This window comes from Sturnira hondurensis, unplaced genomic scaffold (assembly GCF_014824575.4).
Source record: "Sturnira hondurensis isolate 20B ecotype Veracruz unplaced genomic scaffold, ASM1482457v3 Scaffold0022374, whole genome shotgun sequence".
NCBI lineage: Eukaryota > Metazoa > Chordata > Mammalia > Chiroptera > Phyllostomidae > Sturnira > Sturnira hondurensis.
In genome coordinates this window covers 128,747-149,406 of record NW_028095005.1, presented here as the reverse complement: position 1 = coordinate 149,406, position 20,660 = coordinate 128,747, and the positions used below count along the sequence as shown (strand labels likewise).

Sequence of the window (20,660 nt, the reverse complement as noted above, 5' to 3'; positions counted from 1 at the left end):
ATTAAGCTTTATTGTTTCTTCCTGGACTCTCCCCAGCTTTTTAACACCTTTGTGAAACGCTCAGAGAGCGCGTAGCTTTCTAGGTGTGGTCGCTGGAGTCACTGGGAGGAACCTTCGCCTCCCCACTCCTTGGTGTGATGTAACCTTTACATACTTCGTGAGGACAGGCAGGAAGCGCTGACACGCAACTCATCCGCCTTAAATTCCTTCTGAAGGCAAAACAAAGCAAGTGAAATACCTTCTACTCAAAGGAAAGCAGAATGTAAAGTTTTGTTTAAGAGTGAATGAAAAGTCATAACAATACAAACAAAAGGCCTGTTATGAGGCAATCGTCCTACGAATGTTCATTTTGATCCTGTTTTCACCCATCTTGTAATCAAAATTGTTTTGCTCCTCAACATCACCGTGAAAAAAGCCCAGAGTTTTAGATTGAACGTAAAAGAAGAATTGTAGATACTATTTGTTAATTTTATGTCTTGCTTCCTTCAAAAACAAATTTTAAATCATTATTTTACAAAACAAATACTAAAATATGCACCCAGGGTGGTAGCCAGTGGTGTGTTTGGATTAAGAGGTAGGGGTTGAGAATATCCCACTTTCAGCACAGATAAGGAAAAAAATGCTTTCTTTTCCTACTGCCAATTTAGAGCTAGAAGGGCCTTGTAGAAAATGGAACCAAAGTCCAAAGATATCAACCGTCCAGCCCAAGATTATTCTAATTACATGGAAGAAATATGATTGAGGACAAAGGGCCCCAATTCTGATATAGTTATTTCTATCATTGTCCCATTTTCTCTCCCTATGTGCAAATCTGCTATTCAGCATTCAGAAATGGTAACGGTTCCTGGCTGGTGTAGCTCAGTGGATAGAGTGCGAGCCTTCGAACCAGAGGATCGTGGTTTGATTTCCAGTCAGGGCACATGCCTGGGTTGCAGGCCAGTTCCCAGCAGGGGACACATGAGAGGCAACCATACATTGATATTTCTCTCCCTCTCTCCTTCCCTTCCCCTCTAAAGATAAATAAATTAAATTAAAAAAATATTTAAAAAACCCAAAATGGTAACGGAAGTTTCCACATGCCATTGGCTGGTGAAAAAAATTCCTGGGTCCAACTTTTGTTTCTTTTGGGGGGGTCAATTGCAGAATTTCATTTATTAGTAGCATTTTAGAATTTCAGTCTAAATGGATAGTCGCCAGGTAATTCCACTAACAAGAGGAGGAAGTGATGAACATATAAGCATTAGAGGACCGATGAGTCGAACACAATGTTTTATAACCCATGAAAGGAATGGAAATGTTCTGCCTACTCAGGGCTCCATATCCAGAGAGCTTTCAGTCATCATCAACTCTTTAGCTTATTCCATATTTCACAGATAGAGGCTCCATGGTGTCGTCACAAGCTGGTATGATGTATGTTTGCCTCGGAATTCCATTTTCTTGTCTCTGACTTAGACTCCAGGCACATATTTGCTTCACTGTAGGTGCCGTAACACTGATCTCATCCCAAGAGTTGGCGTCACATTCTTTTAGATACTATGAAAGCAGCACGTTTGGGATTGGGTCCGTTGAGAGGTGTGGTCCAAACTACTGGAGCAAGCACATGAAGAACCCAAGCTTGGCATTGCTTTAGCTTGCTGCAGGGTTAACAGTTATTTCCATGAAAACTCACATCTGACATGGTCAGAAGCATGAAACTCAAGTCTCTCTGCACTACGAACAACAGCCATACCACAACAGCAACAGTCCAGAGCAGTACTATGCACTTGACTTCTGCCACTGTGAGCTTATTCCATTGGCTCCCATTGTACCATAGTAATGACAAAGTCTAAAGACCAATGTTGAAATTTATTCTCTCATTTCTTCATGATCCTATCTTTTGTTATTTTCAAGTCTAGTCAGCTTGGGAAGTTTTGTTGCTTCATTGGAAAATTTTAATTTTGGATCCACTCATTCTTTACATATGCCTCAGAAAATTTTCTTACGAAGGCCTCACAGTGGTCTTCCTCTGGAACAGATGTTGTAGGGGGATTTCAATTTTGGACACCTGAAACAGAGTATTGATTTCCATATGAATTTGCTATTTTTATAGCATATCGAGGATTATATAAACATTCTTGTGTAGCAGTTGGTGGTGGTGCCCAGATCCCTTTTACTCAATGGTAGACCCAACCCCAGTGGCTACGGGTGTTATCAGGCCCACAGCAGCACCCTTCCCCAGAGCACTGCCCTGGGACTACAGAAAATTTGCCTGATGATTCCTGGGAGATTCTTGGCCCGTGCCCACTACCCTGCCAGAAATATCCTGCCACCCATGCTTGATGACCCAGGGCACTGAACCAAGATCCCTCATGTTTTGGGGAATAGGTCTGTAATGCCATTCATGTTCAAGATCTGCTCTTGGAATCAGGCAGATTAAGCTCCTCTTCAGCTAGTGCCATACCTTTTCTCGCCTTCTTCCTCTGATCTAGCGTTCCTTTCTGCATTACAGGTTTCGTCCCAGGGTCTCCCTTCACCAAACACTTGCACAAGAATCTTTCTTTTATGTTCTGTTTCTAGGAAACCTGACCTCAGATAGCTGTCTTTTTTTAATCCTCACCAGAGGGCGTGCTTATAGATTTTTAGAGAGAGGGGAAGAGTGGGGGAAGGTGGGGGGACAGAAACATGGATGTGAGGATGTTAGAGAGAAACACTGATTGGTTGCTTCTTGCATGCGCCCCAACCAAGGATTGAACCTGCAGCCTAGGTATGTGCCTTGATTGGGAGTCGAACCAGTGACCTTTCAGGTTTACTGATAATGCTCCAACCAACTAAGCTATACTGGTCAGAGCAGAAAACTGTCTTTTTAACATTAAAAGGTCTACTATTTTTTCTTTCCTTTTTGTTTTCTTGAGAAATTGACCTAATAATATCAATTGATGTAACAGATTTTATATTAATTAATCTGCATTTGGTATAACAGATTTTATTCTCTCTAAGATGTAATTGTTCAGTAACAAAAATTTTTCTTACTTTGACAATCTTGGCCATTTTAAAAAATGACAACTTAGTCAATAGAGTATACCAAGGGAAATATATTTATACTTTTTCTTCAATTTATCTCACATCATTTCTTTATTTTACCTAGCCATATGGATTTAAGGAAAAGAATGGCCAGTGTGGATACATCAGAAATAAGAATTAATACACAAGTACTTTATATTTAGTGGACTAAGCTTATCTTTTTAAACTTCTAGCAGTAGATAGTACCTGGTGAATATATCCTCACTTGATGGTTGGGAAGTAAATGTTCCATGTTTGTCATACATTTTCATTCATTTAATACTCATTTCTTGATTTCTTTATTTAACAAATATTTACTGAGTATCTATTGTGTTCTAGGCATAGTATTTGGCACTGAATCCATAATTGTGAATGAGAGACACTTAATCTTCACCCTTGTGAGGCCTGCTGTCCTCCTCATTTGCATGTAGGCAGACAGGGATGAAGATGGGGGAAAATTGTAAATTGGAGCTTATTGCAGCTACAGGTAAATTTTTAGTGCTTGTCTAGGTTTATGAGGAAAAGCATCAAAACAAATATGCAGGAGCTTATTTGCTAGATATGCAGCCACATTTTCACTTAAAAACTATACATGTCAATGCCCAATACAGTATGTAATATTTTTCAAATGAGCAAGTAGCCAGTGATGTTATATTTTGTTTTTTCCATACCTCTTTCTTACGTAGCAGTAAAAAATAGCAAGAAAACCACTCAATAATAATCCAACGCCAATCCCAACTGCAATGTATTTTTCATAAGAATCCACAGCATAGGAAGTTAATGTCAAATGCTCACACCTTTCTCCAGTATAACCAGTAAAACACCTTTACAAAAAGAAAATGAAAATTTAAAAATTTTAAAACTCATGATGATAGAAATACAAAGAAAAGACCAATTTCCAAGAATGACACAATTTCAATGGAAAGGATGCAATTTAAATTAAAGGGCCAAATACCAAATGAAAGCCAATCTGTTACAGTGTTGAAGAAACTATGTGTTTTATAATAATCATTTCATGAAGGCCCCATATTAATGCAACTTTCCTCATTGGTAGGAAGGGAAGGTAGCACCTGTGCTTGAATGCCTTGATCTAGAAGGTTATTCACTCTTTCATAGGAGGATACTGAGCAAATCAGTGATCATGAAAATAGTATCTTAGTTGCTCTAGAGGTTTATATTCTTGAAGTGTTTTTACCATAACTTGTTTTGCTTCATCCTATAATCATATCTGCATGATGTTAAAATGCTGACATGAATTCAGTAGTTTTGAAGTGGAGCATAAGCTTCTGCATTTCTAACAAGCTCCCAGGTAACACAGATGCTGCTAATCTGGGAACCATATTTTTGAGTAATGCGGATTAGGTAGCTTAGGAAAAGACTCCTCAGATACTCAACTACAAAGAGGATTGGTGAGTCATGGCCAGATCATGTACCCTTTTTGCTTCACAATATAGAGGTGTGTAGAAATGTCCTACGTGAAACACCAGTGGCTCACATTCACCTGCTCCTACCTCTAGGACTTGGAAAGCTCTTTGCCATTACCTGCAGATGGCTTCCTTCAACTCATGATGGAAGGCACATGCTCCATTGATGCAGTAACTGTTGTGGTCTTCCAGGCAAGAATGTGAGAACTTCAAGGCTATAGGTCCTTCTAGGCAGTCAGATAGGAAAAGGAGAAACAATATTAACAGACAAAGTGGCTCACATTTTTTTATAACAGACTTGTAATATGTTAAAGAGACCTTTAATTGTAAGAATATTCTTTGAGTGCTCTGTCCATAAAAGTATTGATTTGTTCCCTTGGCAGGTTATACTCACAAAGGTTAGGTTAAGAGTACCTAGGCATATCATTAATTAATTAGGGGGTGGAGGTAAATTGATTGTTCCCTTCTTTAGAAGTTACATATAATAAGCTATATGAGACAAGTTTGCCAAAAGGTGACAGCATCAGAGCGTTTTAGCCAGCTGCCTTGAGCAAGGCTTCCCAAATGTATGCCTGAATGCTATTAAGTATTAACAAGATCTCACACAATTTTTTCATTCTCCCCTTCACACCTAAGGAGTCAGCACTTGGGAAGCTTTGGGTTTATAGTTGGGAGATAATGAACTGATTTCTCCTCCCTTCTCCCAGAGGGGAGAGAGAAGAGAATTCCCTCTTGTGTGGACTGCCACAAGCAGCTAATCGAAAAGGGAACATCTCCCTGCCTGATTTCAGAAGAGGGATGGTTGTGACCTATACAAGAAGCCGGGAACAACTTATGGATCAGGCTTAACATGGTTAAGTCAATACTTTCAAATATCATTTAGAAATTTCACTTGTTTAAGAGACATTATGAAATAGTGGGAAAAGCCTTGGAATTGGAATTTGAACACCTGGGTTTCGATTTCTAGCTCTTATACTATTCAAGTCACCACACTTGACAGAACTTTTATGGTCAAGTGTCCAGAAGCCTCTTTATGGGCAGCTTCCCTTTGGGAAGCTGTGTTGTAGCAAAACGTACACATTTCAGGATGAGCCTTCTTCATCCCCTGATGCACTATGGACATATACCTATACATCCTTGGGGTTTATGCAGTGGGAATGACAGCGATAAAACTGTATAACTGAGTCCTCTTTGGTACACTTTAATTGCGGATACTTAAATTTTTCTTAAATAGATTGTGGCATTTTATGTTGTCATTGTTGTGAATAAATATGACTATCTCCTCATCCTTAGTTATTATGTTACACCATATTCATCTTGCTGAGATTAAAAACTCCCATTTACTGGTTCACATCCAAAAAGGCAGACTTTCTTTACATTGAAAATACTAAATCTCTAAGTACCAAGGCACCGACAAGATCCTGCGTTGTAGAACTCCCTTTTGATTAAGAACCCACCGTACCTTAAAATTCACATTCATTTTGTTGAATGTGGTGTCATGAATCTAATTTCCCATTTTAATAATTAATTCTGAAGCAGTGAGAATTTTGCATTATACACTGGACTAGGTTCTTTCTACTTCAAGATGTGAGCAAATTAAGATTTGCTAGAAAGTGTGAGAACTGAAAGAAGACATTCCCGAAGAAAGGGTATGTTATAGAGATTCGTCTTTCCCCCAAGAAGAAGAATATTAGTTATATATAACATTTTAAAATTTCCTAAAATACTGGATTCAGATTTTAAGTTATATAAAAAACAAGGAAAAACTTAAGTTTTCCATCAAGAAAGCAAGAGGAAACAAGGGAGATGGTATATTCAATTGCTTTTTCCCATTATTAATGCCTGTAACTTGGAGAATGTTACTTGCAGCTCCCTCTCAAGGAAGAACAGAGGCGGTCTGGGTGTGCTGTTGTGAACTCAGTCACCTAGAGTACACGTATTTTAATTTTCTGCAGTATGAACTTCTAACGAAGGTGTTTCTTCTCCTTTTTGTTCAAAGGCTCAGAACACATGAAGATATTTAGAATATCAAAGTTATTCTAAACCCCACGCTGATTTTGGCTTGCAAACCAATAGATATTAAAAACCTCAAATGGGCAAAAATAGTCTGAATCCCTTTTTTAAAAATTTAAAATTTTTGGTGAAATGAATAATTCTTAATTATTACTATCTTTCATATTAAGAAAAATATTTGATCTGATCTTTTTTTATTTGCCTGGCTCTGAGAGCAAGATACGGTATTTCCTGCACCCTGTGTCACATCGCCAGTCTCCACATCAGGGGGCAGTGTGCGATTTGCTTGAGAATTACAACCACCCAGCACACAGGTCTCGGCAGGTAACAACAAGCTTTCCAAGTTCATCTCTAAGAGTTCTAACAAGTTTGAAAATATGCTGATGCTCAACAGCAGGAGGAAGCTACTCAAATGAAAATAATAATATAATAAAGAAAACCTATTATCACCAGTAAAAATTGGGTAGAGTGGGCGGGAAATGTATCCTACACTAAAACAACAATACAAACCCCCAAAAAGAAACAAGGAAAAAGATATTTCTAAAGACGAGAGGACATTAATTAAGGTTTCATTTTGTAGCCATTACTTCTTTGGTTGCAAAGCTCATAGTCCCAGATCAAAACATAATGCCCGATTGGTGACCGACTGCCTCTGGATGTGTATGGGGTATAGAGAAGCAAGCAGGAATCGGGCAGAAAATTCTATCATCTGCTTCACTTCCTCCCTTTAAAAAGCCAGTTTGTTGCAGACCTCATTTACTTGTTACTTCCAACTAAAAGAGTTGACTCTCTAATCATAACATATATATTAAAATTTCCCAATGTTTCTCTTATCGCGATCCAAATTTTTACCAGAAATTAAAAAAACAAGTCACTTGAAATACAAAAGTGCAAAGAAAATACCTTTTGTTTTGTCAATGGTCCAATTACTTTGCTGGGTTGCGATTCCAGGTGTCCCATTCAAGGCCAGTTCTTCTGTTAATGCCACCATTGCTGGATGAAGAGGAAGAAAGCATCTTTAGCAGGTGAGCCTCCTTCTATGTATAAGCAACAGATTAAAAGTTATTCTATATATTCCCATTTGTGTTTGGTTTTCAATTCATTTACATTTGAGATCCATAAAATGACTACAGCAGTTTCCTGAGTTTCTCATCTATACTTAGTCCATTATACAAAATAGAAACACAGTAATATCTAAGAGAAAATATTAATTTACTGTTTCAATCACAAGGATGCTGTGATATACTCATAGTAGTTAAAAAGTATTAACTACTTGTTGGTTTTATAGAGTAAATATTTTAAAGATCTTTAAAATAAGAGGTGTCACAGCGTGTTAGGAGAGGAACATACATTACCTAAGAAGCTAAATTAATTCACAGATTCCCTGCTCTAATCTTTGTCATGAAGAACAACTATGAAAAACAACTTCTTACTAATTCAGAGAAAACAAATCTTATTCATATTCTACACTGATACAAAATTAACAGAACAAAAAGAAATTACCTACCATTGAATAAGAGATAGACTAATACTGAAACTCCGAAAGCCATCTCCTGCCCTTCTTAACAGTATCTGGCTCTTATCCTTCTAGACTGACGGGTAGAAGGTTTTTATGGAGCTCTCTGAGTCTTTCTTGCATTTATATTTGATGAAGCGTCATCTGGCAGTTACCAATCAAAAAAATATGTACTTTTGGCAGCAGCATCAAGCCTCGGGCGCTCGCACTCTCGGTTAGGATATTCGTGTTATCTGGCAATGTGATCAAGTTTTCCTTTGAAACACTGATTTACTGTTACCTGTGGACATAACCCAGAGAAGTAAAAATACTTAAAAAAAACAAAAAAGAATCTGAAGTCAGGAAGGGCTCCATTCATGTAAATAGGATTGGACCAGCTCCAAAATTCCTAGCAACTCTATCAGATTCCAACAAAGGGAGTTTGGATATTTGCAAACCAGGAAACAGCATAACCTGTGAATCAAAGAAATATTCCTGAATCTGAGGTCACTTTGCCTTTCAGTACAGACTGGGCTTCATTGCAAATCAAGGTAGTTTGTAATTTAGTGGCAGGGGAGAACAATTCCATTTGTATAAAAACAAAGGTTTAATATTCCATTTTTGGTTTTGCTACTTAATTTTATTATTACAAGTTCTTTAAAAATAATTATTTTAAATGTATAACACTTATCATTATGTATTCTGCCACTTAGTATTTTTCCGAGTAAATGCAATAAGCTACCAAGTTCTAGGAACTACAATGCTTAAGTTTGCACCCCAATGAAGAGGCTAGAGAGGACCAAGAAAGCACCAAATAATAATAATAATAGTAATAATATAAGTAAATAATTTCCATTGAGATAAAATTAAAATATTTAGGTTTGGTACATCCAATGAATAGAAAGTTTTAAAATTGACACAACATTCAAATTTTCCTCACTGTTAACATAGTTATGATTATTTTAAATGACATTATTTAATGTCATTTTAAAAGTTGAAACATATTTATTACTATTACATATTGTGACTATAAAGAACTTCCCATAAATTTTCACTTGCCCAAATCATTATGAAAAATTTATAAATATGTTCTGCAGAGGAGGTGTGCCTTTCTCTCAGGATTTTCAATGTTCACATTTTCTGTACCCTAAGAAGTTGTTTATGTCAAGATAGCTTATCATTCCAATCATGTCCACCCAGCAAATACAATTTACCAGAAAGTACCCCTATTACTATTCAGATATGAATTTGGATTTAGAAATCACACAAGCATGAGCTTGTTGGACTATTATAACTTGGGCAATCACCACAAGCTTCGCTGTTGTCATTGTTTTTTTCAGATTTTTTACTTTTTATCTTGGCTACCTTTTTTTAAATTTATTTGAACTTTTGTTCAAGTATAGTTTTCTGTCTTTTACTCCCATCCCAGCCCACCCCCGCAGTACTCCCTAGCTCCCTCCCATTTCCACCCCCCTTAGTTTTTGTCCATGTGTCCTTTACACTTGTTCCTGTGAATCCTTCCCCTTTTCCCCTGAAATGCCCTCCCCTCTCCTCTCTGGTCACTGTCAGCCTGTTCTCTGACAGTGTGTTTTGGTTATATTTCTCTATTTCAGTGTGTTTGGTTATATTTTGCTTGCTTGTTTGTTTTGTTGTTTAGCTTCCTGTTAAAACTGAGATCATACGGTATTTGTCTTTCACTTCCTGACTTATTTTGCTCAGCATAATGCTTTCCAGTTCCATCCATGCTGTCACAAAGGGTAGGAGCTCCTGCTTTCATTCTGTTGCATAGAATTCCATTGTGTATATGTATTATAGCTTTTGGATCCATTCATTTACTGATGAGCACCTAAGTTGCTTCCAACACTTGGCTATTATAAATTGTGCTGCTATAAACACCGGGGTGCATAGGTTCTTTTGGATTAGCGTTTCAGGGTTCCTAGGATATAATTGCAGCAGTGGAATTGCTGGGTCAAAAAGCAGATCCATTTTTAGTTTTCTTAGAAAATTCCATACTGTTTTTTATAATGGTTGTACCAGTCTGCAATCCCACCAAGAGTGAACTAGGGTCCCCTTTTCTCCACAACCTTTACAACACTTGTTTGTTGCTTTGTTTATGGTGGCCATTCTGACTGGTGTCACGTGATATCTCATTGTGGTTTTAATTTGCATCCGTCTGATAGCTAGCCATATTGAGCATCTTTTCATGTGTCTCTGGATCTTCTGTATGTCCTCCTTGGAGAAGTGTCTGTTCAAGTCCTTTGCCCACTTTTTAATTGGGTTGCTGGTCTTCTTAGAGTAGACTCGTGTAAGTTCTTTGTATATTTTGGGGATTAAACCCTTGTCTGAGGTATCATTGGAAAATATGTTTTATTATACAATTGGTTCTCTTTTTATTTTAATACTGTTTTCTTTACCCATGCAGAAGCTTGTTATTTTGATGAGATCCAATTTGTTTATTCCTTCCTTTACGTCCCTTGCTCTAGAGGACATATCAGTAAAAATGTTGCTGCGTGAAATATCTGAGATTTTCCTGCTAATGTTCTCCTCAAAGACTTTAATGGTATTGCAGCTTATATTTAAATCTTTTATCCACCTTGAATTTATTTTTGTGTATGGTATAAGTTGGAGCTCAAGTTTTATTTTTTTTTGCATGTAGCTGTCCAGTTCGCCCAACACCATTTGTTGAAGAGGCTATTTTTACTCCATTTTATGTTGCTACTCCCTTTGTCAAATATTAATTGTCCATAGAGACTTGGGTTTATTTCTGGGTTCTCTGTTCTGTTCCATTGGTCTATGTGCCTGTTTTTATGCCAGTACCAGACTGTTTTGGTTACAGTGGCCTTGTAATACAGTTTGGTATCAGGTATTGTGATCCCTCCTACTTTGCTCTTCTTTCTCAAAATTGCAGCAGCTATTCGGGGTTGTTTATGGTTCCATATAAATTTTTGAAGTGTTTGTTCTGTGTCTGTGAAATGTGCCATTGGTACTTTAATAGGTATTGCATTGAATCTGTAAATTGTTTTGGGAAGTATGGACATTTTGATGGTGTTAATTCTTCCAATCCATGAACACGGTATATGTTTCCATTTGTTTGTGTCTTCCTTGATTTCTTTCTTCAGTATTGTGTAGTTTTATGCATACAGGTCTTTCACCTCCTTGGTTAGATTTATTCCCAGATATTTTATTTTTCTTTTTGCTATATTGAATGGGATTTTTTTCTTGATTTCTGCTTCTGCTAATTCATTGTTAGTATACAAAATGCTTTTGATTTCTGAATATTGACTTTGTAACCCGCTGTTTTGCCAAATTCATTTATTAGTTTGAGCAGTTTTTGTGTAGAGGCTATAGGATTTTCCATGTACACTATCATGTTATCTGCAAACAATGACAGTTTTGTTCCTCCTTTCTGATTTGGATGCCTTTTATTTCCTTTTCTTGTCTGATTGCTGTGGCTAGAACTTCTAATACTATATTGAATAGAAGTGGTAAAAGTGGGCAACCTTGTCTTGTTCCTGATCTTAGTGGAAAAGCATTTAGTTTTTGCCCATTGAGTATGATGTTGGCTGTAGGCCTTTCATATATGGCCTTTATTATATTGATGAATGCTCCCTCTATTCCCACTTTGCTGAGAGCCTTTATCATAAATGGGTGTTGTACCTTATCAAAAGCTTTTTCTGCATCTATTGATATGATCATGTGGTTTTTGTCTTTGCTTTTGTTTATGTGGTGTATTACATTTACTGATTTGCAAATATTGAATCATCCTTGCATCTCTGGGATGAATCCCACTTGGTCATGGTATATCGTCTTTTTAATGTATTGTTGGATGCAGTTTGCCAATATTTTGTTAAGGATTTTAGCATCTATGTTCATCAGTGATATTGGCCTGAAGTTTTCTTTCTTTGTTGTGTCTTTATCTGGTTTTGGGATTAGGATGATGCTGGCTTCATAAAAAGAGTTTGAGAGTTTTCCATCATTTTGGATTTTTTAAAATAGTCTATGAAGGATAGGAGTTAGCTCTTCCTTAAATGCTTTGTAGAATTCTCCTGTGAAACCATCTGGTCCAGGGCTTTTGTGTGATGGGAGTTTTTTGATTACTGCCTCAATTTCATTTGCTGCTATTGGTCTGTTCAGGCTTTCTACTTCTTCTTCATTGAGTTTTGGAAGATTATGTTTTTCTATAAATTTATTCATTTCACCTAGGTTTTCAAATTTCTTGGCATATAGTTCTTCATAGTAATTCCTTACAATCCCTTCTATTCCTGTGGTATCAGTTGTAATTTCTCCTCTTTCATTTCTGATTGTGTTTATTTGGGTCCTCTCTCATCTTTTCTTAATGAGCCTACTTAAAGGTTTGTCTATTTTGTTTATCTTTTCAAAAAACCAACTCCTGCATCATTGATCCTTAGAATTGTGCTTTTAGTCTCTGTGTCATTTAGTTGTACTCTGATCTTGGTTATTTCCTTCCTTCTACTTGCTCTGGGCTATCTTTGTTATTGTTCCTCAAGTTCTTGTAGGCATAGGATTAGGTTGTTTGTTTGAAATGTTTTTATCTTTTTTAGGTAGGCTTGTATTGCTATGAACTTCCCTCTCAGGACTGCCTTTGCTGTGTCCCATAATTTTTGGGTTGTTGTGAGTTCATTTTCATTTGTTTCCAGGAACTTTTTGATTTCTTCTCCAATTTCATTCTTGACCCATTCGTTGGTTAATAGCATACCATTCAGTCTCCATGATTTTGTGTGTTTGGGTTTTTTTCCTTTGGGGTTGGTTTCTAATTTCAGTCCCTTGTGGTCAGAGAAAATGCTTGGTATTATTTCAATTTTCTTGAATTTGTTGCGGCTCATTTCGTGTCCTATCATGTGGTCTATCTTTGAAAATATTCCATGTGCATTTGAAAAGAATGTGTATTTAGCTTCTTTGGGATGAAGGTCTCTATATATATCAGTTAAGTCCATTTCATGTCCGGTGTTGTTTAATGCCACAATATTTTTGTTGATATTTTGTTTGGAAGATCTGTCCATTTTTGACAGTGGGGTGTTAAAATTTCCTACTATAATTGTTTTGCTGTCAATATCTTTCTTGAAGTCCTCTAAGACTTTCTTTATGTATTTGAGTGCTCCTATGTTGGGCGCATGTATATTTATGATGTTTATGTCTTGGTGGACTCTTCCCTTGAATATTATGAAGTGACCTTCTGGGTCTCTTTTATGGCCCTTTTTTTGTAGTCTGTTTTGTCTGATATGAGCATTGCTACCCCGGCTTTTTTTTCTGTCCATTTGCTTAGAAAATTTGTTTCCAGCCCTTCACTTTCAGCCTGTGTAGGTCTTTTGTCCTGAGGTGGGTCTCTTGTAGGCAGCATATGTGTGGGTCATATTTTTTTAACCATTTAGCTATTCTATGTCTTTTGATTGGAGAATTTAATCCATTTACATTTAAGATGATTATTGATAGGTACTTATTCATTGCCATTTTTGTACCTGTGTTTCTGTCTCTCTCTTTTCCTTCCTTTCCTTGGAGCAGTCCCTTTAGAATCTCTTGGAAACCTGGTTTGGTGGAGGTGTATTCTTTTAGACTTCTTCTGTCTTGGAAGCTCTTTATTTGGCCTTCTATCATGATTGAGAGCCTTGTTGGGTAAAGTAGCCTTGGTTGCAGGCCTGTGGTACTCATTACTTGGAATATTTCTTGCCATTCTCTTTTTGCTTAGAGTGTTACCATTGAGAAGTCAGCAGTTAACCTTATTGGAGTTCCCTTGTATGTTACTTCCTGTTTCTCCCTTGCTGTCTTTAAGATTATCTCTTTGTCTTGGAATTTTGCCATTCTAATTATGATGTGTTTTGAAGTGGGCCTCTTTGGGTTCCTCTTGGTTAGGACTCTCTGTGTTTCCTGGATTTGTGTGACTTTTTCTCTCATCAAATTAGGAAAGTTTTCCCTCATTACTTTTTCAAATAGGTTTTCTATCTCTTGCTCTTCTTCTTCTGGTATCCCTATTATACAGATATTATTATGTTTCATATTGTCTTGCATTTCTCTTAATCCCTCTTCATTTTTTCTGAGCCTCTTTTTTTCTTGATCTTTCTGGGTGTTTTTTTTTTCCTACTTGGTCGTCCAACCTGCTGATCTAATCTTCTGCTGCATTGATCCTGCTTCTGATTCATTCCACTGTGTTCTTCAGTTCAGAAATTGTATTCTTCATTTCCTCTTGGTCCTTGTTGATAGTTTATATTTTCTTTTTCATGTTAATATAGTTTTCAGTGAGTTCATTGTAGTTTCCCTATAATTTCTGGTAACCCATTGTGAGCTCATTGAACTTCCTGATGACCAGTGCTTTGAACTCAATATCTGATAGTTGAGTTGCTCTATTTCATTTAGCGTTCTTTCTGAGGTTTCCTTCTTTTCTTTCTTTTGGGGATTGCTTCTTTATCTTCCCATTGTTTGTGAGACTCTTCTTGTTAGGTTCAGCTTCTTAAATTGATCTGTTCTGGTTTCTTGGTTTTATGGTGTGAACTTCTTTGGTATAATACCTGTGAGATTCAGTGGTGTAGTCTCCTTGATCTCCCAAGCTCACTGGTCTTGGGCTGTCATATAAGTTGGCTCTGTGTTTGTCTTGAGTTTTGATGGTTTTGGGGTCTTTCTTTGGTGGGTCCTTCCTACCAGCTGGTTAAGTGAGGGTCCCTCTGTTTACCACCTCTTGTATTTTGTTGTGCTGGTGAGGGTAGGTTGTGTTGAAACTGGTTCTTTTGTGTGTACAAGGTTTTGAGAATTCTCTTTTACTCTTGTTCAGTTGTTTGTATTGGGTAGTTTCTCCACTATTTAGTTGTATTTCCAGTAGGCCCTGGATCAAGATTTGTGTTTCCACTCCCTCCTTCACCTTCTTCTGTTGTTATCTGTTGGTGGTTCCTTTGTTATTGGATTTCCTCTTCCGGTGGGTATCCTGGTGTTTACCGCTTCTACCTACTCTTTTTTTGTGATCAGTTAAAGGGGAAGGCAAATGTTTTTAGACAGCAAGGGAGTATTCTACTGATATTTACAGTAGCAGCTGGTAGAGAAGAGATAGGACATCCTTTGGCTATGTATGGTGTTAACTGTGATCTTCCATCCAAGTAGCCACTTTTAAGAAAAGATGAAAAGAAGTTAATACTCTTGTTGGGGAGGGAAGGATTGTGAGTTGGATCTAGAAAGCAGTGAGGTTGTGGGAGGTCAGATTCTGAGGTAAGGTGAGAGTAAATAGGTGTAATGTGTGAGAAAATAGAGTTAAGCACTACAGTAATAGAGTTCAGGAAACTGTGAAGTGGGCTAAGATCTGGGAGGGGTGTTTTAAAGTATTTACAGTTGTATGGAACAGCTATTATTTACAATAATATTAGAGCAACAATTATATGACAGACTCTATGTGATCTGGATAACCTGAATAGGGGGTATAGGACTTCTAGTTGTATGCTGTAGGAACAGAGTTGACATGAAGGACGGTAAATTAGCAATACACTGTGAAAGAGAAAACAGGAGAAACCTGTCAAATGATATAATATAACCAACCAAGCAAAGAAGACTATACAGAAAGAATAGGAATATGAAGATACTATTAAAATAAAAGATGTAAGAATAATGAAAAAGTAATTATACAAATATGCAGTAACTTGCAGTTTCTCTGTAATAGCAAAGTGAAATTTGTCTCACTGTTTCAACTGTTGGGATGTTCCCTCTTTGGGTCCAGTGCTGGTCCTTTCACTGTTCCAGATTTTTTTTTTGTCTAACGTGTGGGTATTAAAAAAAAAAGAGCAGGAGAAGGGAGGAAGAAGAGATAAAATTGGAAAGAAAGGTAATAAAACAAGAAAGATGGAAAGAGAGAGAAAAGGTATTGAAAGATAAAACAATGGTAAAAATTAAAAATAAAAAGATTACTTAAAAATAAGTAAAGTAATAATTTTTTACTTAAGAATAAGTAAAAAATTAAAAATAAAAGATTACTTAAAAACAACAACAACAACAACAAAACACCTCTTGTTGGTTTCAAACTGGCCAGACCGGTTTTTCTGGTCTTGCTGGCTGCAGCAGGCTGAGGGGCGATTAGTATGGCTTTTCTCCCTTCCCCGATGTGTACTCAGCCAGTCTTGCTCGCACTGACGCTAGAGCTAGTCTGTGGGATCCAGGTCTTCCTCAGAGGCTCTTTCCCAATGCTCAGCCAGGCTGCCTTGGTCCCTTCCCAGTGCTATAGGGGTAAGCAGGGCCTTCCCCAGACCTTCCACATAACCTTTCTCGCAACCTCGGGATCGCTGCCTGGCTGGGAGGGGAGTAGGCCCACTGGCTCTTGCAGGAGAATTCCCCACACAGTTTTTTGGTTTTTTTTTTTTTTTTGCGAAATTCCTCCTACTCAAGCCTTTTTCTCAGTACATCCCAATTCTCCAGCCAGACCATGACTATCGGGGTCAGTACGGGTAACTGTGTGACTCTCAACTCTCCCAAGCCTGCGTCTGCAAGCTCCGCGCAGGTGGTCACAGGCCCTGTGTGTTTGCTTCTTTGTCCTTATTCCTCTCTCTGCAACTTCAAGCAACCTGATCTCTCCCGGTGCTGCTTAAACCGTGCTTGGCCAGGGATGGAGGGAGCAGTTGACCTGGCTCTGTCCCAAGGACTCTGTGGTAGACCCAGCCCGGGCACCGGGCCTGGGGCTACAGCCACCCCATCTCAGAGTTGGTCCCTGGGACCTTATTGCCCTGAAGCACTCTCCTTAGCGTCTGGTTTTTCAGTGTCCACTACAATTTTTGGTCTCTTTCTTTCTTATATGCTGGGGTACTGTTGGCTGTTTGCTCTGTTCCTCCGTAGATCAGCTGGGTTTTTCTCCTGTGTGTAGGGGAAGTGGAATCTGCTCCCTCCTACTCCATCACCATCTTTCTTCCCTCAGGCTTCACCGTTTTAAAGTTAAGAGAATATATAGTACTTGGCTCACTTTAAATGTGCCTACATTTTGTTTTCTACTTCTGTGAAGTTTTTAAAACTCTTTAGTAGGATAATTTCTGAATGATGTGTCTCCCAAGCAAATAGTATTTGAATTATAAGTCAAATCATCTTCTGCACCATTGGTGAGAGTTTAAGGAATCATTTACAAAGGATTAAATACACTATCACAACCCACTGCAGTTCTTAGAGGAGGAAGCCTAGGACTAATGTCAAATATATGTCTAAGACTGGGGCATGGAAATACAACAACCATCTTTGTAATAATTACTAACTGATGCTTTCATAATGAGACAGGCCAGTAAGCTGGGACAAGTGGAACAGGGAGACTGAGACAGCTGAACAAAATGTCCAAGCAATTTATAGCCAGATACAGAATGTCACCTCCCTAGTGACAGCATCTAGGCCTCAGTTGTATTTCACCTGCAGGCACAGAAAGGCAATAAAACCAGGTTGGTGACACCTGAGTCAGCTGCAATAACTAAGGACCTTCCACCCTGGCACTGACTAATCAGTGGAAACCAAGACCCTGAAAAAGCACACCTGGAAAACTGATGACAATTCTGTGGAAACCCTCCCCAGAGACCTCCCCTAAAATACCCACCTGAAAGGTAAGAGCCTCAAGACAAAGGACCTACTTCGATCTCTCCTTCTGGGAGGCAGACTTCACCTTTCCATGTCCCCTCTTCTTCCCCCATAGGCACACAACCCTTCCCAGTCCTGGACTCTAAGGGTCCCTATAAGACTTGCAACCAGGGGAGCAAATGGGCAGCTGCCGCTCACCCCAGGCTAACCCCTTGAATCTGTGCCTAAGGCCTCCTTTTCTCTGACTTCTCAGTGAGCTAAGGCAGCCTAACCTAGGCTTTCTTCTGTCGCTTCTTCTATGTTAAGCCCTTCCCTGTTGCTTTAATAAATGTACTGTCATAAGTCATCAGGGCTCAAGTTGTGAAACCTACATGAAGTTCAGAACCCAAACACTACCAGCTGTCCTAGGCAGACCTTCTCAGGGGCAGGCCCCCTGTCCAGTAACAAGAGTGCTTTAGATTTTACAAAAGATTTCCATGCACATCTCAATTCTTTCTTTAGTAATCCTGGTCCCAACAATTCCAGCACCTGTCATATATTATTTACTCAGTGAATTGTCTTAAGTTAATAAAGAAATTAATGACAGGCTTTATTTTCACTCTAATACGACAAGTAAGGAATGAGGGCTCAAAAGAGTTCAGTGACTCGCCGAAGGACAGGCAGGCCCCAGAGTGAGCACTTGAACCCCACGGTTAACATCCAGACACTTGCCCTTTCCCGGGCTGTGCCATCTGGCAGGAGGTGATACACTGCTCTTACAGGAATTCCCTTAATTATGTCCAAAAATCAAGCTGTAAGTAAATCATGTTTATCCTTAGAATCTAAATATTAAATGAACTGTCTTTCACATACATTTGGGCTTAAAGAAATGGATTGTGGTCCCTCCAGATGTTTCCCTATTCTGGTGAGCTGCACCACATAGTAGAGACTTGTCTACCACTTTCAGCTTATGGTTTATGGAAGAAAATCGCCTTCAGTCATCCCACACGCTTCTTTTCCTCTAGAACTCGTACTGATGAATCCCACTTAAATTCTTGGTGGGACAGACTTCTACCTTCACTTCTTCAATCCTCTCATCAGGCAGTCCTTTCCCCAACCCAGAAGAATGGGAGAGATGGGTTTGTAAGGCAGCCTCATTGATATCTTCATTCATTCTTGATATAGCTTGGAGCAGGTTGGAAGGAGGAAGGAGAAGGCTAAGAGCTGCAACACTCCACCATCATTTTTCTCTCCTACCATTTTTTCTGTCTTTTTAACTTATTCATCTTGCTCCTCTAGTTATCAGCATCTCTCCAAGTATCTTCCCCCCTCCCCTTCTCTTCCCTTCCCCTCCTCTCTTCTTCTCTTCACTTACTTCCTTTCCTTTCTTTTTTTCTAGCTGTTTCACTAATTCAACCAAAATTTGTTGCTAGATATTGTCAGAAAATGGTCATTAGTCCTTTGCTTAAATCTCTCTAAACCTATTCTGTAATTCTTATAGATTCAGTTGTCATTCACTCATTTATTCATTCACAAAGTATTGGAAGCCTGCAACATTCATGACACTGAGCTGGGTGTTATGATGTTTGCAGGATAAATAGACAAAGCATGTGTGGATGGAAGGACCTAAAGGGAGATAAGGAAAATACATACGTAACTACAGTTCTGGGTAGGGACTAATAACTTCCATGACTGTGTGCATAACTATGCGAGTTTAAGGGTGGGACTTAAACTCTCATGGCAGTTTTTATGTAAGTGTCATTTGAAGTGAATCCTAAATAACAAGTAGAACAAGAGTGATAAGAGAAAGTATTTTTGGTGGGGGAGGGGCCAGCAAAACAATGTAGTGAAAAGACAGTGGGTTCTGACTTACTTCATCCCAATAGACTTGTTCTGAATTCCAGTACCACCTTCAGTATTCTTTTGGCCTTGGATGAGACTTTAATCCCTCAAAAGGTAAATTTTCTCATCTATCAAATGGGAATTGTCAATAACAAAAAGAAAGTAAAGCATTTAGCAGTTGATAGGCCCTCACATAAGGATAACAGTTACTAGTGAATGAGTGTAGAGAACACAGGGTGTGTACAATGATCAATAAGACTAGGAATTTAGTGGTTAATACATGCTGGTGTGTCCTAAGTTTTCATCATTAACCATAATCCCTTTTCTCTCCCTAGACTAGTATTACATCAGGGCTTTTATTTATATATTGTCATCACCTCAAACTCAACGTTTCTTAAACTGAACATATTATTATCTCTTATCCCAAATCATCTCCCTTAACTTCCTTTTGTTAATCAGTGAAAACATCTTCCAGGCTCTAATTAAAATTCTCATAACTCACTCTATTTGGTATGTTTAATTTATTCAAGCTTTCCCTAATCTATTTCCATATACTTAGTCAGTTGTATTTCTACACACTTTTCATTTTAGTATGACTGTAACTGTTGCTTTCACACTCACTAAACTCATTCTCACCTCCACATCTTTATATTATTGTTCAGGGCCTATTCAGTCTGTAGGATCCTTTTTACAGATACTTGTAGGAGAAGAAAGTTTACTTTTCCAAAGCTCCTGCACAAGGTTATCATGTCTACCTTTTATAGACTGCAAACATTTGTAAATAAAATCATGGTACCAACAAACCAACTTTATCTCTTTTATGTGTTGAAAAAGGCTTCCTCCTTGACCAAACCCTAGTCAAGTTCCTGTGAGTCCTCTTCTTGAATAGTCTCAACTTGGCCTGCTCAGCCATCTGTTAGAAAAGAATCCAGCTAAGTAAGTTGACGGACCCCCATCTCATATCAGATCAAGTTTCCCATTCCCCACCCTTGATATCATAAGTCATTTGCCTGCCTTTTAGCAAGAATTGTAGTAAAATAGTTTAGCAAGAATCACCCTACCCTTGATGTCTAATTAAGTTCCTCTTAGTAATCGTTCACCCGCTGACCCACTGACTCCGCTCATCGTCTACAAATCCCCATCTGTCTTTGCTGTATTGGGAGTCGAGTTCAATCTTCCCTATTGCTGCAGTCTTGATACTATTGCAATAATCTTGAATGAGTATTTTTTACCATTTTTAACAAATGTTAAAATAGTTTTTTCTTTTACACTGTTTTAATTAGTTATTAGAAAGACTCTCTCTTGAATTTTAGCCTAGCAGAGAAGCAGCAAAC

The 20,660-nt window shown here is 38.2% G+C and overlaps 1 protein-coding gene across 3 annotated transcripts; it reads right to left on the bottom strand.

The window, feature by feature from the left end:
* Window positions 1-1,060: 1,060 nt before the first annotated feature.
* Window positions 1,061-8,192, bottom strand: EPGN (epithelial mitogen). Of its 3 annotated transcripts, none has more exons than XM_037035510.1 (5): window positions 7,984-8,192; window positions 7,380-7,513; window positions 4,582-4,690; window positions 3,711-3,863; window positions 1,061-2,044 (listed from the first exon to the last, which is right to left on the bottom strand). In XM_037035510.1, the coding sequence occupies exons 2-5, from the start codon at window positions 7,465-7,467 to the stop codon at window positions 1,990-1,992; spliced, it is 405 nt and encodes a 134-aa protein (XP_036891405.1). In that variant the 5' UTR covers window positions 7,468-7,513; window positions 7,984-8,192; the 3' UTR covers window positions 1,061-1,989. The 3 variants fall into 3 exon arrangements, with proteins under 3 accessions (XP_036891405.1, XP_036891404.1, XP_036891406.1); XM_037035509.1 differs by having other exon boundaries at window positions 7,380-7,469; window positions 7,984-8,191; XM_037035511.1 differs by lacking the exon at window positions 3,711-3,863 and having other exon boundaries at window positions 7,380-7,469; window positions 7,984-8,190.
* Between the last annotated feature and the right edge of the window lie 12,468 nt (window positions 8,193-20,660).